Raw genomic sequence first — 19230 nt, 5'->3', positions numbered from 1 at the left:
ATCCTAAAATTCTCTTACTGCTCTCAGAATAGCAGGCAGCATAGATAGAAGTTATTTTTGCCTCTGATCCATGAAATTAATGTTACATAGTCTGATAAAAATGCAGAGGTTAACTCCTGTTTTAAAAGGACAGAGTAAAAGTGCGAAATGATCATTTCCTGTAACTGTACCCATTATGGGTACATTTTCAGTCTCTGTATCAGCCAGTACATTCTAGTTAACACTTGAAGTTTCAGTAATTTTTCTATTTATAGATGTGCGTGCTCTATAGGGAGAAGGAGCAGTGAGATTTAGGTAGTTCCTTGGATATAAGTTTGTGATAATTGCAGTGCATTCAGTGTGATCATGCTGTTTTAAATTATTTTTGTTGCTATGTCCTCACTCCAAATAAACACCTTCATTAGAACTTCATGTGGGAAGAGTTTCTGGGAACTTTCCACCTACCAGCTAGCTACTTACAGAAACTTCTCAGGGTTAAGTCAGCTTAACTTTTCTGGAATTATATATGATCTCATTAAAATAAATTTGGCAAGATCTTAGAAAAACACCCTTAATAGACAAAATCTGACTTAGAGTTACTGAAGACTGACTTCTTTTGAAAATATTTGTAGTTTAAAAGTTGGTTACTTCCTTAGCACTGTTACTATTTCAATTGCGTATTTGATACAGAACTTCAAAGTTTAATTTGATTATACGGCAGTAGATCAAAAACACTCTTTAACCATATAGTACAGTGATCAAAAAGTCATGACCTCCCATTGATCGCTTTATTGGTTTCCTGTTCTGATTCACTGGAAACCTTCTGGTCTGAACACTTGTTGCTAGTTTTAATCTTTGTCACGTTTACAATACAGCAGACTCGTCTTTAGTAAAACTGATATACAACATACATTTAATATATTTCCTTTTGGCTTAAGAGCTCTTTGACTGATAATATTGAAAAAGCACTTTACATTTGCTGCTTTTTTTTTTAAATAAACTCTTGCATTCAGAGCAATATGAAGCACATAGTGGGACAACTAGAAATGAGCTTGCTTTAATGCATTAAAACTACTTCATAGTTTTTATTTCAACTTGCTGGCATCTATAGGGATTTTATAAAGCCTTTTGTACTACAGTAAGACTGAATATGACTTTTAAAGAGGCAATTTAAAACAGAGGCCACATTTTTTCTTATAGCACTTAAATAAGCCTGAAATGACTCAGTCTTGGAAATTTCTTGCTGCTGTTTTGCTTTTTCACTTTTGACACACTGCAATGGCTTGAACTCTGTTTAGTGATATGGTCAGCAAAGTTCATTTTTGGTAAATAGTTTGTGTGCCAGTGTTACTCTGCTTTTAAAAGTCATACTTTTTAAAGAATCATCCAAAGGTAGTTCTTTCTTTAAACTGCAGAACATAGATAATCATATGAGCTTGGAATACAAAGAATTAATGACGAGTGGGGAAAATTCATCTAATATCGTGGTACCTTATGACTGTTGTATTTAATCCCATCAGAGATGACAAAAAAATCTCACTCTGGAGACTGGGCTGTTAGCTTTTAAGAACAGCAGCCATATTGGTACAACTGAAAAGGCACCCTAGGTCATTTCTAGTAAATAACATTGCCATTCATTGGTGGTTTGGTTTGGGCCCACAATGAAGTTATAAGGCCTGGCGTTTAGTGTTCGCTTGTCTCTGATTAGTTTCTATTGTTGCCAGTTTCAAGGTGTTTTGCTGCAATTGCTATAACAAGTTGGTAGTTCATACTGAAACTGTTAGACTGAATTCAATTTATAAACTTCAGAAACAGTTGTACTGTTTTGAGATAGTATGGATCAAGAAGTTCAGACACATGAGACCATGGAGGCAACTGGATATAGAGAGATGCAGCATCTTCCTACCATGAAGTTATGCTGCAAGTTGGCCTTCTTTAAACCCTTATGCCTTACTAAAAACAACATTAAATTAATTTCCTCTATCTGCTTCTTTCTGCATGTTCTAAAAACCATAACAAATCAAATGGAATTTTCTCTAAGATTCATTTTATTACATTTCAAAAGGAAGAGCTGAAGAATTTTTGTCAACTGATTTTTATCTTGGTATGTACATTATAAACGTTATAAATTTCTTGGGATGGGCAGATGAGGTAATCCGAATAGGCAAACATAATTTGAACTCATCAATACAAAGTGGAGTTAATTTTCTTCAGGAAACACCTATTAAAAGGAATACTATTTAAGAGAAATCCCAAAGTTTTTGTCTAGAATCACTAATTTTTATTAGGGTCCATCGTGGATTGTGCAAGGTTCCTACTTCAGTTATGCCAAACTCCATCCCAATTAAATGGCCAAATGTGCTGAGTTCCAAACAATCTTCAGTATGCTGGGGTACAGTTGGATTTTCCTATGCTGACTGGCCAACAACATAATTTCAGAGAGCATTGCTAGACTCCCTAAAAATCAACATTTTGTTGATCTGATTTAAAACTTTTGTAGTGTGAAATTTTTTAGATGAGGAAATTAATTTCTACATTTAAAGAAATCCAAATCAAAGCTGTTTAAAAAAAACTTTAAAAATAAGTTAAAAGCCTCCATGATAAAGGAGATGTTTAATAGGGTTTTATTAGCTTAGTAGCAAAGGAAGCAATTTTGCAAACAAATTTTGAAACTCTTACTGATGTTACTTGTATGGCATGATCAAGATATTTCCTGCTGTAAGTCACAGTACCTAATACACTGTTCTTAAACAGCAATTTCAATTTGTTTGATTTTTGTTCAATGATTTTTTTGTTCAATTATTAATGCATTAAATACTGATTTGTATTGCCTTGCAAACCTCACTTTTGGGGGTGGGGAGGAGGGGAAATCAAAGACAAGTTGTAAAGCTATGTAATGGTGATTCCAATCTGATGTGATGGTGATTCCAGTCTGCTAGAATGCAAACTTATGTCAAGCCCACACCCCTAACAATTCAGGCAAACTTTACTATTTGTAGTTTAGGTGAGCTACAAAGGGAAGTAAGTGTTTTTGTCCAGGCTACTGTTGTATTAAAACTTCCCTGAAATAGTTTTCCAGTCTTTTAATGCATTTTCACTCTCCTACTTATGTTCATGTCTCTTCAATGAGCCATTAGAACATGTCGAATGATTTGCATTTCAGCAAAATCTAGACAGTTTCCTAGGTGTGTATTTAAGAATTTTGACATGAAATTAAACCTGAGGGAAAGCACCAGTAAATACAACAGCATAATAACACTATCTATGTAAGAATATACTTGTCTGTTTTGTCCATTTCAAGTCAGATCTCAAGCTGAAGCTTTTTTCCTAAAGAAGGAAATCTGAGACGACTCAAAGTTCTGGAATAGTCTGAATAGCTTAGATCTTAATATTTTACATGAAAACTGTCTGAAAACATGCAATGAAGATGTGACTTATTTCCTGAATTCCTCTTCTAAGGAGATATACAGCTATCCTTCATGTCTGCCTCAAAGTGAAAAGGAAGAAAAATTTACTGATTTTTTTTTTCCTTTTCCTTTTTTCTTGTTTTTACACATTGCTTGCAAATCTTCTGAGGTCTGCAAAATGTATTCTAACTGTTTCAGTTTTTAATCTAGAGGTAGATATGGCAGTGGAGAAACCAAAATGGCTTTTGTGAGAGAGAGAGGGGTGGCTATCTCTAATTTTTCATATGGATCTCATGGAAGAGAGGCCCATACAGTCCCTCTCAGTTGCTATCTTTCAAACAGCAGTCCCTGTTATTAAGGCCTCTTCCTCAGGAGGAACAGCAGTGATTGGATAACTTAAATAAGCAGAGTAAACAGAAGTTCTTGTATTCAGCACCTGTTCTAGTTTGGTTGGTTTGGTCTTCGTGAATTGTCAGTAATTTCCAGGAATGACTCTCATTTGGCATTTGTGATGGCTGTTATTTACAAATTAATAATCATAATTAGGCCTGCATTTATAGCTATGGCTTTAGGGTAAAAAAAAAAAAGACAACAAAAACAACATTAAATAGTGGGACAGGAAATTCACTGACACTGAAATAAGAGCCACAGCCTTGAGCTTTGTCTTAATACAATTATGATAGTACACTTCTAATTTAGAAAATCTTTTTTAAATTGTCAGAGAATGTCATCATGTTTCTACACAAAGAATGTCTTCTGTAATACATGATAACTTATTTTACACATAATACTGAGTACTGTGCGAGTTATCAGGAAGTTCTCAAAAGACTGTCCTTTGCTTTTTGCATATGACCCATGTGTTTGGGTAAAGCTGCCTTATAATTGAAGAAAAATTAAGGATGCCTTTAAGTCACTTTTTTGCATTAAACTTTTTCTTTATTGTGTGATTATATTATGTCATACTTCTGCTTTTCTTAAATCTCAGACTTTCTGTTAAAATGCTCTGATACAGTTCTGTCACAATGCAAGCCTAGCAGTACCTTTTGTATAAGGAAGCTGATTTTGTTGGGGAACTTAGAAACGCCATTTGCATTGTAGCTGTACAGCCATTAAACTTGCTAAGAGGTTTTAGGTGAAGGATTGCTAATATTAGTTTCTGCAACTATTTGGTTTAGCTCATGAATTCTCTGTTTGTGCAGAGTTCATGTTGCAATGGTTTCATTATGAATGTGTCTGGCTGTGGAAGTACAACCTTATATTTAAAAATGAGTTTCAGAAAGCATAAGACATCTAAGGAGATGCTTGTGTGCGTGGAAGTGAAAATGCAGCATGAAAAGGCTTGTAACCTTAACTTTGTACATGCTTTTTGTGTGCATATGCAGAAATGTTTCTGCATTGCAGTGCCAACTGGACATAATACTGCTATTTGTCTCTCAAGTTACAACGTATTTCCCATTTGTTCAATCCGAGATGCTCTGACTGCTTCATTTTCTGAGATGAGCACTCTTCCCAAAGAAGCTGCCGGGAGAAATGATAGCGTGCTAGTATATGCATTAACTGGAGTGGGACCCTCACAATGGATGAGTGTCAGCAGTAAGTAGTAGTCAACTGCTGACTGCCAGGGATCCTATTAAATGCTGTGGACCATTAGTCTCAGGAACTTGTAGGAAATTCAATTAAACTGCTTTTATTCATGTTAAATGTGATTATAATTTATTTGATATTTTTAATTGGCTTATAATTAGACTTAATTTTCAATTCTCTTTTCATGTTGACAGTGTTTTTACTGAATTATAGGACAGGCATTTGAAAATGCTTATAACTTGTTTCCTTTAGCTAAACATGGTTAGATCACACTTTCAGCAACATACTAGTTTTCTTTTGAATCATATTTGGTTTATAACCAGGAAATCTTACTAAGAGTTACTAAGACTTCCTACTGCTACTAAGGTAGAGACAAAGAAAGAGGGAACTCTGATTTTTAGATTTCTCTTGCTGCAAACAGTAGCCTTGAAATTTCAGTATCGTTATACTTTAAATGCAAGTTTAACATACTGCCTTCTGCCAAAATCAACTTTATTCACCCAAGCCAGCAATCATATTTTTATCATACTTTGATAACAGTTGTGCATTGCTTGCTTTATCCTACTGTGAATAGATTGAATATTTATTGGCAAATGTTCTTGGGACCTGTCCTTACTACTTCAGCAACCAATTCTTGAGATTCACCCAATTCTGAAGCCTTTTAAAGGAATCAAAGTAATATTTCAGTTTGACTTCTTTTGACCACTGAATTCCTAGCTAAAAATAAAAAATCTGAGGTTAAACATAAAAATGGTTTCACAGAGCTTAAGTTGAACTCTTCATAACAAAAAGACGCTCTTAAAAGCTTGAGTTACATTTTATATTTAAAAAACAAAGGGGCTTAGAAACATAATTTGCTTGCAACTGACTAGCACCCTCCATTTAACTTGTAAGAACTTATGAAATGTACTAAAAATTCTAAATGTTTCTTTGCTGTCTCTCCCTTATGCCTGGCTTGATGAGGCAGTCAGCAACAGGTAAGAAAGTTTATGGAGGTTGAAGGATCTGATTGTTAATACTCTTCCAGCCTTTTTTTCTGCTCCTCTGAATTTCTGAAAGTACACCGTTACTCATGAGTATGTGTAAGTCTCTTCATATGTTGACCAGCAGGACGTGCTGAATCCTTTAAGCACAAGAAGGTACATAAATGCAAGAAGTTGGTCGTTTAGTCATTATGATTTTGTTCTTGGTTCAGATGGCTTTTGTGAAAGGATAATGATGAAATGTTTTGGTCACAATGTCATTAACCCTTTGTAACATCCTAAAGACCATGTGAATGTTATAGTGAAATATAGTGAAAACTGGGTTAAAGCCACAGCCACCTAGACAATATGACCTGGATGTGCAAATTAAAGCAAAACATGTGGGTTTACAAGACCTAGTTTTACAGACCTGATGAGATTTGAGATTCTTGCAAAACTGAAGTAATAGAAAAAAACAAAGTTCCTTTGAGTGTTACTTCTCAGGGTCAGAGAGGTCTAGTTCCCTTCATAAGAAGCAGAGCCGGACCTAAGACTGAAAGGATTAACTAGTATTGGCTCTTTTTACAGAAGTGACAGATCCTGGTGTGTACGTGGGGTGTAAGTCCATATTCTAATCATCATGGCTGCAAGAAAAAGGCTGTTCTTTTTCTTCAGGTGGAATGATAAAGATAGAGAGTAAAACTAGGTTGGTTCGTGTTTTTGTTTGTTTCCCCCTCCCCCTAAATCCTTAGTTAGATGTCCCATTACGTATGATGCTTTGCTACTTGAATGACAACATCTTGGCACGATGCTTTATTTTCTACATTATGTTCAAGCAACATGCTGATGGTAAGGATCTCAAGGAGTCTCTCAAAAGTAGGTGAACAAAAAAAATAAGGTAATTCATCAACTGCAAAATCTAAGCCATGCCTACTGAACAATAAACAGTAGCTGTGATTCAGGAAAGATATTTTGGGGTTATCACGGAGTCCTCTGACATCAGTGCACAGTGGCAGCCAAAACCAACATAATATTGTTGGGTGACAGAGTGTATTTAAAAAAAGAAAAAAAAAAAAAGGCCACCTTACTGCCATCACAGAACTTTGGTGCAGGGCTAGTTTCCACCTTAAGAGGGATGTAGAGAAGTTAAAGAAGGTCTGGAGGTAAGTTAAAGGGCAACTAAAATGATCAATGGTCTTGAGTGCTGCTGCTTCGTGAGGAGAGGCTAAAAAGACTGCAACTCATCAGTTTTAGAGATAAGGTTGAGGGAAGCATTATCTTCAAGGTTTCAGAATTGTGACTGAAGAATTGCTTTTTACCACTAGCTCCTGCATTACTAGAACTTGGGGACAATCCCTGAAAAAAAAGTAGGAGATCAGCTTAAAACAAAGGAATGCCTGGAACTTACTGCCACAGGAAACTGTTGAGGTAGACAAACTAGCAAAAAAAAAAAACATACACACAAAACACCACCACCACCAAAAAAAAAAAAAGCCAACTCATCATTCAAGGATAACTGGTCTATAAGTGAATGCCAAAACAGCTAGGCAGATGTATTCTTGTACCTGCTATGACAGTTCTGAAGTGGGAGATTGAGAATATGAAGGGAATGGATGCAAAAATTGGTCATGCTCATGTTTGTCCTTAAAAGCAAAGCAACATGCAGTCCTATTCTTGCTATGGGAGACAGAATACTGGGCTGATTGGATTGCTGCCCTGACTGAAAAAGGATACTAAAGGTCCTGTCTTGGGGGGCAGAATACTACTTTCTTATTAGAAGTGCAGAACCTCACTTCTACACTGCAAAGTGGCATTAGTATGAAACTCTTCATTTTACTGAACATCTGTTAGAGCATTTTACTGGTGTCAGCCACTGGTATCTAATTACAAAGGAGTACTAATTACAAAGGAGTACATACTGTTTGCAAGTTATTCCAAATGCTTTCAGAAACCTTCCCAAGCTCTTCTGCTGCAACACATGCTACTGATAATGGGTCTCCTTCAGAAATGTGCCTAAACAAATATTAGAGGTGCCCTTGAAGTATTTTCAACTCAAATTTCTCAAAGTTGTAAATAGTGCCAAGTTCTTCCTATCCTCATCTGTTTGGTGCTTTTAATTTCTTGAAGATTGTTTCCAAAATCTCATTTCTTCTATCAACATTCATATTTAAAAGAATTTAAGATGTAAATCACTATCTTCAATTGGGGGGAAAGTATTTTCAAGATGAAATGTCAGTACATTAATGATCGCAAAACCTAGATTCAGCAGAATATTAATTTTATTTTGCAATCTGTCACTTCAGTGTTCCAAAGACATTTGGATATGAATGACTGCGCTTACATTTTAACAAGTACAGTATTTTTTTTCAGGTATTGCTTTAATTTCTCAAACTCAGAATGGCTGCCATGAGAACAGTAATGCGCATCCCACTGTCTATGCTTTTCACACATCACTGCACTAGAATCTTTCCAGGTTGGAGGGGACCCTGCAGGGTCTCTACTTCAACTACCTGCTCAAAACAGGGTTGACGATTTCAAAGCAAGCTGCTTAAGGCTTTTTTTTCTACTTGGCTGTTGAAAACCAGTCTCTCTGGGCAACCTGTTTTAATTCTTAATTGCCTTGTAACAATTATTTTTCCTTCATATTCAAACAACCTTCTGTTCTGTGTTATGATCAATGTCTTTTCTCACAACATGCATTTCAGTGAGGAGCATACCTCTGTCATCTTAGGGCATGAGCTCCTGTCTTTTAACTGTCCTGATGCCCTTCCACTGAATCTACTCCTCAGTATCTTGTACTGAGGAAGGAGTGAAGTAACGAGCAAAATAGGCCAGATGTAGTCTGAGTGCCAGGTAAAGAATCATCATTTCCCGTGATGTACTGGCTATGCCCTTGCAGTACAGCCTAGTATGAGATTAGCCTTCCTTGCTGCTCGGGGATGCTGCTGATTCATGTTTAGCTTACTATGTGTCAGGACTCCCATGTCATCTTCAGAGTTGGTAGCCAGCTAGTCAATCCCTATAATACAAACAAATACTATGCTACAGTGTTTCTGTATTTCTCTGTGCAAGTCATTTTTCAAGCAGACAGAAGTTGTGGGACTATATCACCAGGCACACACTTGTCACACGTTCTCTACAATACATTCATGTTTCTTCCTAGCAGTCTGGTTCCTCTTGGATGTGAGGAGTAGTTGGAAAAGAAGGCAGGCAAGCATAAAGCTGCAGGCCAAAAGAAGAGTCTGTTACCTTCCAGAAACAATGTATCCTTTCATTAAGGTAAAAAATAATAATAAATATAACATCACACAGTTTTCTCAGACTTTAGGATTTCACAAAGACAGTGTCTATTATGATCTGCCCGCCCCCCCTCCCCCCCCACCTTTTCCACAGGCACATATTTGGTGTCTGGAAAGGCTACTGCTTAAAACCACAAAGCCATGATTCTGTCATTACCTAAGTGTGTTCATCTCAAAGGTATCATGTTGAAGTCCTCAGGAAAACAGTTGAGGCTGTTGGCTTGGCTTTATGACTGTTTAAAACAACTAATATTGAATATCAGCTTTATAGTTCAGATGAGCCCACAGCTGAAGTGTGCAGATACAAAAGTGTTTATCTCTTACTCTAATGTGAAATTTGTAGGGTTTTTTTTGTGGTAAGAGTGGAGAGGAATTGCTGGGTTTTGTTTTGTTTTTCTGGGGTTTATTTTCTTGGTGACTAAAACTGATAACTGTTTTGGAAATGTGATGTGGCAACTAATCTGATCATATTGCAGGATATTTTTAGGGACAATATTTCTAAATCATGCAAGAATCTCTGTATCAGGCTTTCTGTATCCAGGTATATAAATTAGTACGAATCTTGTTCCAGATAAATATTACTGTCCAATATCTAATACATGACATGACCAGATTTCACTTAATCATGAAATATGTTGTGCAAGTGTGGAACTCGTTTTGCTCGTCTTTACATAAGCAAGTTCCTCATTAAACAACTGCAGCCTATGCACCTGAAAAGAAAATGCAAATACTAACACTAGTATGTGTAGTTATAACCAAGGCTTAGGTCTGCCACATGTACCTATGTTCCCAATAGGGATATTTTTACATGCATTAAAAGTGATTAGATACATGGAGCTTTTACATGCTGGTAACATCTGACTTGATGGCTTTTTAGCTTGTTGTGACTCTTGTGATCTTTTTTTCCAAACCCTTTTTTATTCTCGTCTTTTGTACAAGCCCATGATAAGTATAGAGATTCCTTCTCCAAATGGACAGGTAAAATCTTCTACTGATGTAAATAGCAAGGGCCTACAGGCACTTACTTGTCAAAGTGAACATCACTTCCAATTTCCAAAACATCAGATTTGTGTTATAAATAGCTCTTCAGACTTTTTCTATTTTCCAAGACTGTTACTATGAGAAGTTGCTTACAAAATAGCACTTGATTTATCTTCCTTCTTAAACTTCATGATGTTAGGAAGTTTCCGTAATGCTTTTTAATGTTCTTCTGCATCCTTATTTTTTTTTATCGTAATAGTCTTGAATTGTCAGACTGACCCTGAGATGATTGTTACTAAAAGCTAGCAGAAGTGAAATTCTAAAGAAAATCTCAAGAATGTCTTCAGTAAGCAGTGTTTATTTTGATTTAAATTAAGAGGGGGACTTGCCAGACTTTAGAGCTTTAGGTTTTACTTTTGAATATCTTGAATACATGGTTAAATAACTTATAACTTCAAAGTGCATTTTGAATTAATATTATCATATCTGTCTGCAGACTGAGAATATTTTTTCTTGTTTGTTCTCCTAAAATTGAAAAAAATGAAATTAGGATTTATTTATGCTGTATGAAGAGAAGTTTGTATTGTATTTTTGATCTGAAATCTCCTCAGTTCTGAACTAGATAATGAAAAGACACGATGTTGCAGTGTAGTTAAAATTAAGATTTTTCTATGGCTGTATGAAACTAGCAATATTTCCTTGGGATCTTTCTGCTTAGGGTTGTGAGAGGGCTTTTTTCAAGTGAGAAGTCAGGTGATAAGGGAAAGAATGAAGCTTTAAAGGTGTGAGATGTGAAGGCCAAAAGTGCTGTGAAAACGAATTATCCACTCTAGAAAAGCAACCATAAGTCATCATGGTGGGGATATTAAAGATGCAGTAAATAGCCTGGAGGAATCTGTCGTCTGTGATTCTACATACCTTGATTATTAAGCCTTAAAACTGAAATAGTCTGGGGGCAAGAGGAGAACTTTTGAAAACTCCAAGTACTGTCAAAGACATTCTATTAAGGTCTCTGATTAGACAGCCAGAAATGAGAAGTTGCTTTGTTCTCTTTTAGAAGTTATCACCAAATATGCTACTTCTAGCCATTAATTTAAGTAAGGTTTCAATGAGGAGATGCTTCTTGAAAATGTTGTTGGATGGTTCTGTTTTGGTTTTTACTGTCAGATTCTTTAGCTCTGTTTAACTGCTGAATTCCACTTTTTTTTTTAAACAGATCAAATGCCTGAAAGGCCAGAGAGACTTCTCAGACCAACCCACTTTTGATGGGATTCACATTGTCAACCATTTCACAGGAGATGATGAATCATTTCATTCTTCTGATGAAGATTTTATAACTAACTCCATACAGGAGAGTGGGGTGAACTTTCATCTACACAGGAGGACTGGTCAGATGGCTTTGGATCACACAGTTGTAGACAGCAGTGACAGTGATGCTGAGGAAAGTGCCCTCCAGACTGGGAATTCAGACAAGATGATTTCCAAGCAGAGGAGAATGGAATCTTACTCTACTACTGTGTGATTATCACTGTGACTAGCATTTGAAGACTTTCCTATTTCTATTTCTTTAAGGATTAGATTGCCAGATAACTGAAAGTATCCAGCAGTTGGTTTAGGTAACTATTGAATCTGGTCTGGACTGTGATAAATATACACACGTACTGTCTATCTGCCTTCTCTTTGCCAAATCTTGCTAATGATATACCATTGCCATAAGAAGCTGGAAGGAAGTTAATGGATGACAGTTCTAACAGTATTACTGAATGTTCCTTGTTTTAGAAACTACAAATACATAATTTCTTTAATGCATAAGAACCCTTCTTGCTGTTCACAAGCAGGGGATTATTTTCCTCAGAAGAATTTGCTCTTGTGCAATATTTTATGCTCTGAACAAATGTGTATGTTTTACATTGTTATCCATTTGTGATCAAGATGGACCCTAATAAACCATCTGATCATGGCATATATATAATTATGCTTCTCGATTACTTTTGTTTTACTCAAGTTACTGAATGCCCACAGAAGGCTTGAAAGAGGAGCCTTTATCTGTACTACTTCATATGTGCAAATACTGGTCACTAATGTCATAAAGGTGTTTTTCACCATTTTCACTTAAATTTATGTGCATCTGCTTTTGATGTTGCTAAATAATACCTGGTCTGAATATATTAACTACAATAATGTTTATTTTGTACATATTTATATATCTGCACCAAGCTGAAAATGTATATTATACCATTTTATACGAGGAATGTAAATGTTGCAATATGACTCTCTCTGGTACTCTACCTGGAAAATGAATTCTGTATATACACACTAGAAATGAATTACTAAATAAAAGCGAAACACTAACTTTACATTTAGTTTCAGCCTAGCTACACTAACAGGTTCATGTCTAACTGAAATGCTCGTTCAAAACACTATTGACTGAAATCTTTTACCTTCATGTATATGTAATGAAAATAAATTTTTCATGATTTAACAAGGTCGTAGCATTTACTGTTTAGTCGCTTCTAAGCTACAGTCCTGAGTTACCATGTTGTTTCTCTTGGGGTCTGGATTAGAGTGGTAGTTCATATAAGGTGAAAAATTACTCGTGTCTCACGCTTAACAGTTCTAATGAACTTATGATCAATGCAGTAAAAATATGTAAGTCGTTTACTGCAGTCTTATATGGCAGAGCTATCTAGGTACTGAGATAGGTCCTGTCACCAAAATAGCTGTAATTCATCAAAGCAGTTAAGTGCTGAGCGTTCTGCTTTCACCCTCTCCTTCAAACTGAGATCAAGTAACATGGCCCTCAGTTCTTGAACAGAACAACTTCATCTTCTAATATGGTCATATGAACACTTTTATCCTCTGAGGCACCTTCTAGTCAAGAATATCCTTAAGAGTGGTTATTGCCATCATACATAACTAACAATCCTTAAGACTTGTATTCTAGTAATGTTTGCAACTATTTTATTCAAAAATAAGCCACAAGTTGGTACTGATAGCATGTGTTTTGTAACTTGTGAGAAGCAGTGTAGTTGTTTAAAATCATGGAACTGTAGAAGCATACTGCTGAACATGTTTGAACATCTTCTGAATGAGTCCTTAGAAAAACAGTAAAAGTGAGGAGAAAAAATTTCAAAGAATGATAGGGAAGGCTGAATGGGAAAAGCACCTTCTGGGCCACTCAACTGCAAAATCTGTCTAGGTATGATGCAATATAAATCTAAAAGCAGGTGGAAGACATTCTAAGTTTACCTACTTCTGTAGCTCCTGACTTGCTCTGATATTTCTGCAGATGGTATTCCATCTTACCACTGACTACATTGTTCCCAGTATAACCTATGGAAATTGTCATCTCTGAGGAGGGTTAGTTTGACTTTGGTTCTGATCACTGTTAGAAATTTCAGATGTGCAGAGACAAGCCATGCTGTTTTGTTTTGTTTGCTAGCAAGTAACATTTTCTTTTGTTTTTGTTTTTGTTTTCCCCTTCCAATGAGCATCTGGTAACTTATTTTGCACCTGGGCAATTGTTGCTCAAGAGAATAGGTGACAAATGTCTTGTTGCCTGTCATCAATACCAGCTGCAAGCCTCTCTTAGAGGTAATGTTGTATATATTAAGTGACAGGAATAAAATTCAGTTGGAGTGCCATAAAAATCCTGTCTGTTTGAACAGTGGAGTGTTATGATTTTGCAGTAACTGCCTTACTGTTCAAGTGATAGTAAATGAGATTAGTTGGCAAGGGTTATTTCCTGAACTTCTGTATTTCTATGTATGCTAATAATATTATAACAGATACTGAATAATAGCATAAATATAAATACCAAGGGAAAAGCAAAAGGCTTTATCCAGCTAGTTGCATCCGTTCTAGAGATGAGAGCGAATGGTTGATGTGCTACAGCTTCAGAAGACTCAGACGCAATATCCTCAGACAGCAACCCCACAGAGGTTGTTCAGACTCATCATACTTTTCCTCTGATACTCTTGCCAAAAATGACGCTAATGTCTTTGCCTGTGTGTATTACAATTTGAATATGTACCTGAATAATGGCAAATAACTAGCAGCACAGATAATGTATTTATTAGTAGATTGATAAAGAAAGCATATTATGCTACATTACCATGACCTTGCTTGCATGAGCTTCTAAAGAAGCTTTGCACATCTCTCATATTTGCTGGTTTGCTACATGCAGGGTGCAAGAGCTCAATCTGAATATGAAAAGTAAAAAGACAAACACCATGTAAATACAAAAACTTAGAATTATGGAATATGTAAGTGCTGCAGTTGAGACAGCATTTAGGTAAGGCAAGAAAAGAGGATTCCGTGCCATCCACAGTTTCCATGTAAATTCTATTCTGTGTTTGGCAGTAAAAATGGGTCTGCTTCCTCAGTGTCATAATCAAATTTCTTCATTAGCTACAAAAGCTTCTGTATTTACAGTTTTTTTTATTCCTCCAGTCTAAGGGAATTCATATTTTAGGACTTGATAGCATTTATTATTAGACCTCTTCTTACTTTAGGCATGTTCATTTGATGAATTATGTGATCGTCATGGATTCCTTTTATTTTGCTTACTGTAATAATAATAAATTAGGACTTTATAATATTTGTTAAAAAGTAAAAGCATGAGTAGTTGGGAGCAAGTATATCTGTGAGGGCAAGAAGCATGTATTACATACATTAAAGGCTCAACTAATTTGTCCATGCTGGCCACAGCATTGCGAGCTGGTCAATGGAAGTGACCATCCTCAACTCTGCACTGGTATGGCCTCACCTCGAGCACTGCGTGCACTTTCGAGTGCCGCAATATAAGAAGGACATAAAACTATTAGGGAACCTCCAAGGAAGGCCTACAAAGACAGAGAAGGATCTAGAGGAAGATATAAGAGGAGTGGCTGAGGTCTCCTGGTTTGTTCAGCCCAGAGCAGAGCAGGCTGAGGGGAGGCCTCATGGCGGCCTGCAGCTTCCTCACGAGGGAAGCGGAGGGGCAGGCGCTGAGCTCTGCTCTCTGGGGACAGCGACAGGACCCAAGGGAATGGCATGGAGCTGGGACAGGGGAGGGTCAGGCTGGGTGTTAGGGAAAGGTTCTTCACTGAGAGGGTGGTCAGACACTGCAACAGGCTCCCTAGGGCAGTGGTCATGGCACCAAGCCTGATAGAGTTGAAGAAGCATTTGGACAACGCTCTTAGATATAAGGTCTGATTTTTGGGTGGTCCCGTGGGGAGCCAGGAGTTGGATTTGATGATCCTTGTGGGTCCCTTCCAACTCAGGATATTCTGTGATTCTATGTTTTTGACAAAATGCAGGCCTCATCTCTGTACATATTAACAAAGTATTATTTCCCACTAAATTCAATTTTCAACCGTGAATGTGGATTCCTATAGAATTTTCACTGAAATAAATTCATATCAGCTATTAAAAAAAAGAGATGTTAGCATAAATTTAAGAAAATCATTTTATAAATCATGTAATACTGTACTTAATCACTACTCAGCCCTTTTGTGGAATAGCAGCACAGAAGGAATTGCATGGTTCTCTGTTTTGGCGTTGTTCTGTTGTTGTTTTTATGTAATCACTGTTCTATATCAGACACCATGCTATTGACTTTGAGTGAAATGCTGCTCATACAAAAATTGTATTTTAAGCTAGAGCAACCTAAAGATATGTTAGCATAAAAATATTCACATTTTGGAATGGATGTGCTGCTAATTCCTTTACTTGCAGAGGAGCAAAGTGGTACACATTTTCATGCAAGATAATGCAAATTTCCTAGGAGAGTCATTAGGCTAGTCCCAAAGACTAAGAAAGAAAGAAAAAGAATTCAAGATATAAAATAGTGGTTAGTACAATCTAAGTAGAAATTACGGTGTTAAGTTTAATTACGCATCAGCTACCAAATCTGTGTGTGTTGAGAGGGAAGGAAAAAGCTGTGTGTTAACTATTGGATTTCTAGATTTAATTACGTTTTATTTTGTTCTCTGAAATACTCTTATCAGTATAATTACATCAATATAAGATGATATAATCAATAATATATGTATCACTTACATCAATATAAGGCTCTGAGGTTTGGGTTTATTTTTACAAACTAGTTCAAGACAAGAAAAATCAATTAAATAAATTCATACAGTAGTCTTTAGAACGAGAGACTCTGAATGGTGGAATGAAAAGCACACCACAAATTGCCTTTCAACATAAATTCTAAATAGCGAGAAGTTTCAGCTCCTTAGAGTGGAGCAAACATGGTAACGGATATATGACTAAACATACATGGTCACTGATTAACTCAGATACAACCATACACATGTGAGATCCAAAATACAACAGTGTAACACCTTCTCTTTCCAAGAATGAATACCTCATTTCAAAATTATGAACTACAAATGCAATGTGGCATACACTTAGAATTGTATGTATACTGTTGCATAAGTGACTGAAATTTCTGGTGTCCCTCTACTAGAAATAAAATTCCTGAGACCATTTTGCATAGTCTACATTCTGTAATCCACTGATTCAACTTGCTTCTGGTCATAATCATAGAATGGGGTAGGTTGGAAGGGGCTTCTAAAGATCAGCTAGTCCAACCCCCTGCCATCTTTCACTAGATCACGTTGCTCGACGCCGCAACCAACCTGGCCTTGAACACTTCCAGTGATGGGGCATCCACAGCTCTGAGCAACCTATCAGTGTCTCACCACCCTCATCACAAAACATTTCTCCTTTGTATGCAATAGCAGAGGTAAGTTCTGGGTCTACTCCTTCCCAAAGCTGGAATGCTTCTTTTCATCCCAGTCTTCAACGACACCCCAGCTTACTATCACTTTCTGTCTCCAGTTTGTGCTCACAGTGTTCATTATTTTTCTAATCTGCTCTGAGAGCAGCAGATGAAGTTACTTTGGTTTCCCCAGTGATCTGAAAAACTGCTATCAAAATCACTGATTAAAGTCTCACATATTTACAGCACATTTTTATGCCTCAAGGAGAAACATAAATTTATGAACTGCCACTGGGGGGAGAAACAAAACAAACAACAACAACAATAAAACACAAGACAATAAGCGGGAAATATATTAAAAATAATTAAATATTACCAAAAGTTATTATAAAAATTAAGACACTTCCCAAGAAAATGTTCAGTGCTACAAGTTCTAGCAGCTTCTCCTAGTGAAAGTGGTCTGTGATCTCTGGTTTTATCATGTTAAAGTGTGGATGTTACTCATGAGCTCCCCATAGAATCACTCTCTCCACTGCTGCTTGTTCCCAATCCTGACTTCACAGAATCACAGAATCGTCTAGGTTGGAAGAGACCTCCAAGAGCACCAAGTCCAACCTCTGACCTAACACTAACAAGTCCTCCACTAAACCATATCACTAAGCTCAACATCTAGACGTCTCTTAAAGAGCCCCAGGGATGGTGACTCAACCACTTCCCTGAGCAGCCCATTCCAATGCCTAACAACCCTTTCAGTAAAGAAGTTCTTCCTAATATCCAACCTAAAACTTCTGACTTCTACAGATAAAAAAAAATGCTTCTTCTCCCCAACATACCAAGCAGCTAACCTGTCAAATCCAGCTCTTCAACTCCTTCCTCTCTCTACAGTCTCATCACTTCTGACCATGAAGATCTCATCTGCATCCCATCACCTTTGCTTCCTTATGTCTTCTTAGCTCGAGTGGTGATGTCAGGCAGCTGCTGTGAACAGTGCAGTGAATTACATCAAGTAGCTCTCTTCAGTCTTAAACACTGCTGTAATATAATCCCACACAAAACCCGTCCTTTCATTTATTATTAATTTATTTAAACCTATCCTTTTACTGATTTCCTCTCTTCTGTCACAATGGGGTAATAACCGTGTACTTACATTGCATTAACTGTATCTTGCCAAGTTTTGATGGTTAACTTTGAATGTTACACATCCTTTATCCTTTTGGGGGGGAGCATTAGGGAAGTTCTATTAAGTCCAGCCCCACTCCCATGACTTGTATTTCATATGAATTCCATCTCTGCCAACTCAGGATCATTGGCTTTTGGCATTTTCACACTGGAATATGGAATATTTGGTATTTTCACACAGCTCTAACAGTATCACGCGATGACCACTGCATACACCCTCGTAAAGATTACCGACCTGTGGCAAATAGGTCGCACCGTAACCCAGAGTAAAAGCTCGGTACCCTTCCCCATGCTCAGTGTGTGCGTTCTGCCCTGCGCTTACTTCAGTCAGCGAGCTCCTCGGGGGGGGGGGTGGTGCGAGCTCCTGGCACAGGAGCAGGGATCGCCCTCAGGCCCTCCGCCCGGGTCGCAGCGCCACTTTCCTTTCTGTCCCTCACTCAGCAGCCTCACGATCGCGTGAGGGGCGATCTCCAAAGAAAATGGAGATGGCGGGATGAGGACAGCTCACGCACTGCACCGTGAGCCCGGGCCCGTAAAGCCCTGGGGTCAGGCGAGGAGACGGCACTGCCCCAGCTGGCGAGGTGCGCGGCGGCCGGCAGAGACCCGAGGGTGCCTGGCAGCCAGCGGCAGCCTTCGCCACCGTCCCGGAGAAGGCGAAAACGGAGCCAGGGAGCGGTGCATGGCTGCCACCTGCCCGCCCGCAACGGCTCCCCTCAGGGCTGAGGAGGCGGCGGCCATTTCCCGCTTCGCGCCACCGCCCGCGGGCACGTGCACGCAGCGCCTGTGGCAGACCGCTCCGGCGGCGCCGGCCCTTGTGGGTGCCCAGAGCCGGCGGGGATGCAGCCAGGCCGGCACAGGGCTCCCGCGGGGCTCGGCTCGGCCCGGGGGACGGTGGCCGCGCTCCGCTTTCCCCGTCCTCGACGGGCAGGCGGGGAGCGTTCGGGCGCGGCTTGGCCCCGCACACCACGGGACGAAGCCGTTTTCACGCGTCTGGGTAAGCCGCGCGTACAGCTTGGTCACGGCTCCCTGGAGGGGTGCGCGTTTTCTTGTCCCGGGGCCACAACAGTTTGTGAGCGCGGGAAGTAGTGCACAGGAATGCTTTCTGCTGCTTTCGTGAGGCGCAGCCAAAG

General features: G+C 38.3%; 1 protein-coding gene across 7 annotated transcripts in view; it reads left to right on the top strand.

The window, feature by feature from the left end:
- The window catches only part of EVI5 (ecotropic viral integration site 5), a 76685-nt gene extending 63991 nt beyond the window's left edge, over positions 1–12694 (top strand). For 6 of the 7 annotated variants that reach the window (XM_040566323.1, XM_040566325.1, XM_040566322.1 and 3 more), the window contains one exon: positions 11429–12694. In XM_040566323.1, coding sequence (XP_040422257.1) covers positions 11429–11734 — 306 coding nt within the window. In that variant the 3' untranslated portion in view covers positions 11735–12694. Of the gene's footprint in view, positions 1–5937; positions 5948–11428 lie in introns of all 7 variants that reach the window. The other variant, XM_040566327.1, reaches the window with a different exon arrangement.
- The last annotated feature ends 6536 nt before the right edge of the window (positions 12695–19230 follow it).

This window comes from Cygnus olor, chromosome 8 (genome assembly GCF_009769625.2).
Source record: "Cygnus olor isolate bCygOlo1 chromosome 8, bCygOlo1.pri.v2, whole genome shotgun sequence".
Taxonomy (NCBI): domain Eukaryota; kingdom Metazoa; phylum Chordata; class Aves; order Anseriformes; family Anatidae; genus Cygnus; species Cygnus olor.
This window is presented reverse-complemented; position numbering and strand designations above follow the sequence as displayed.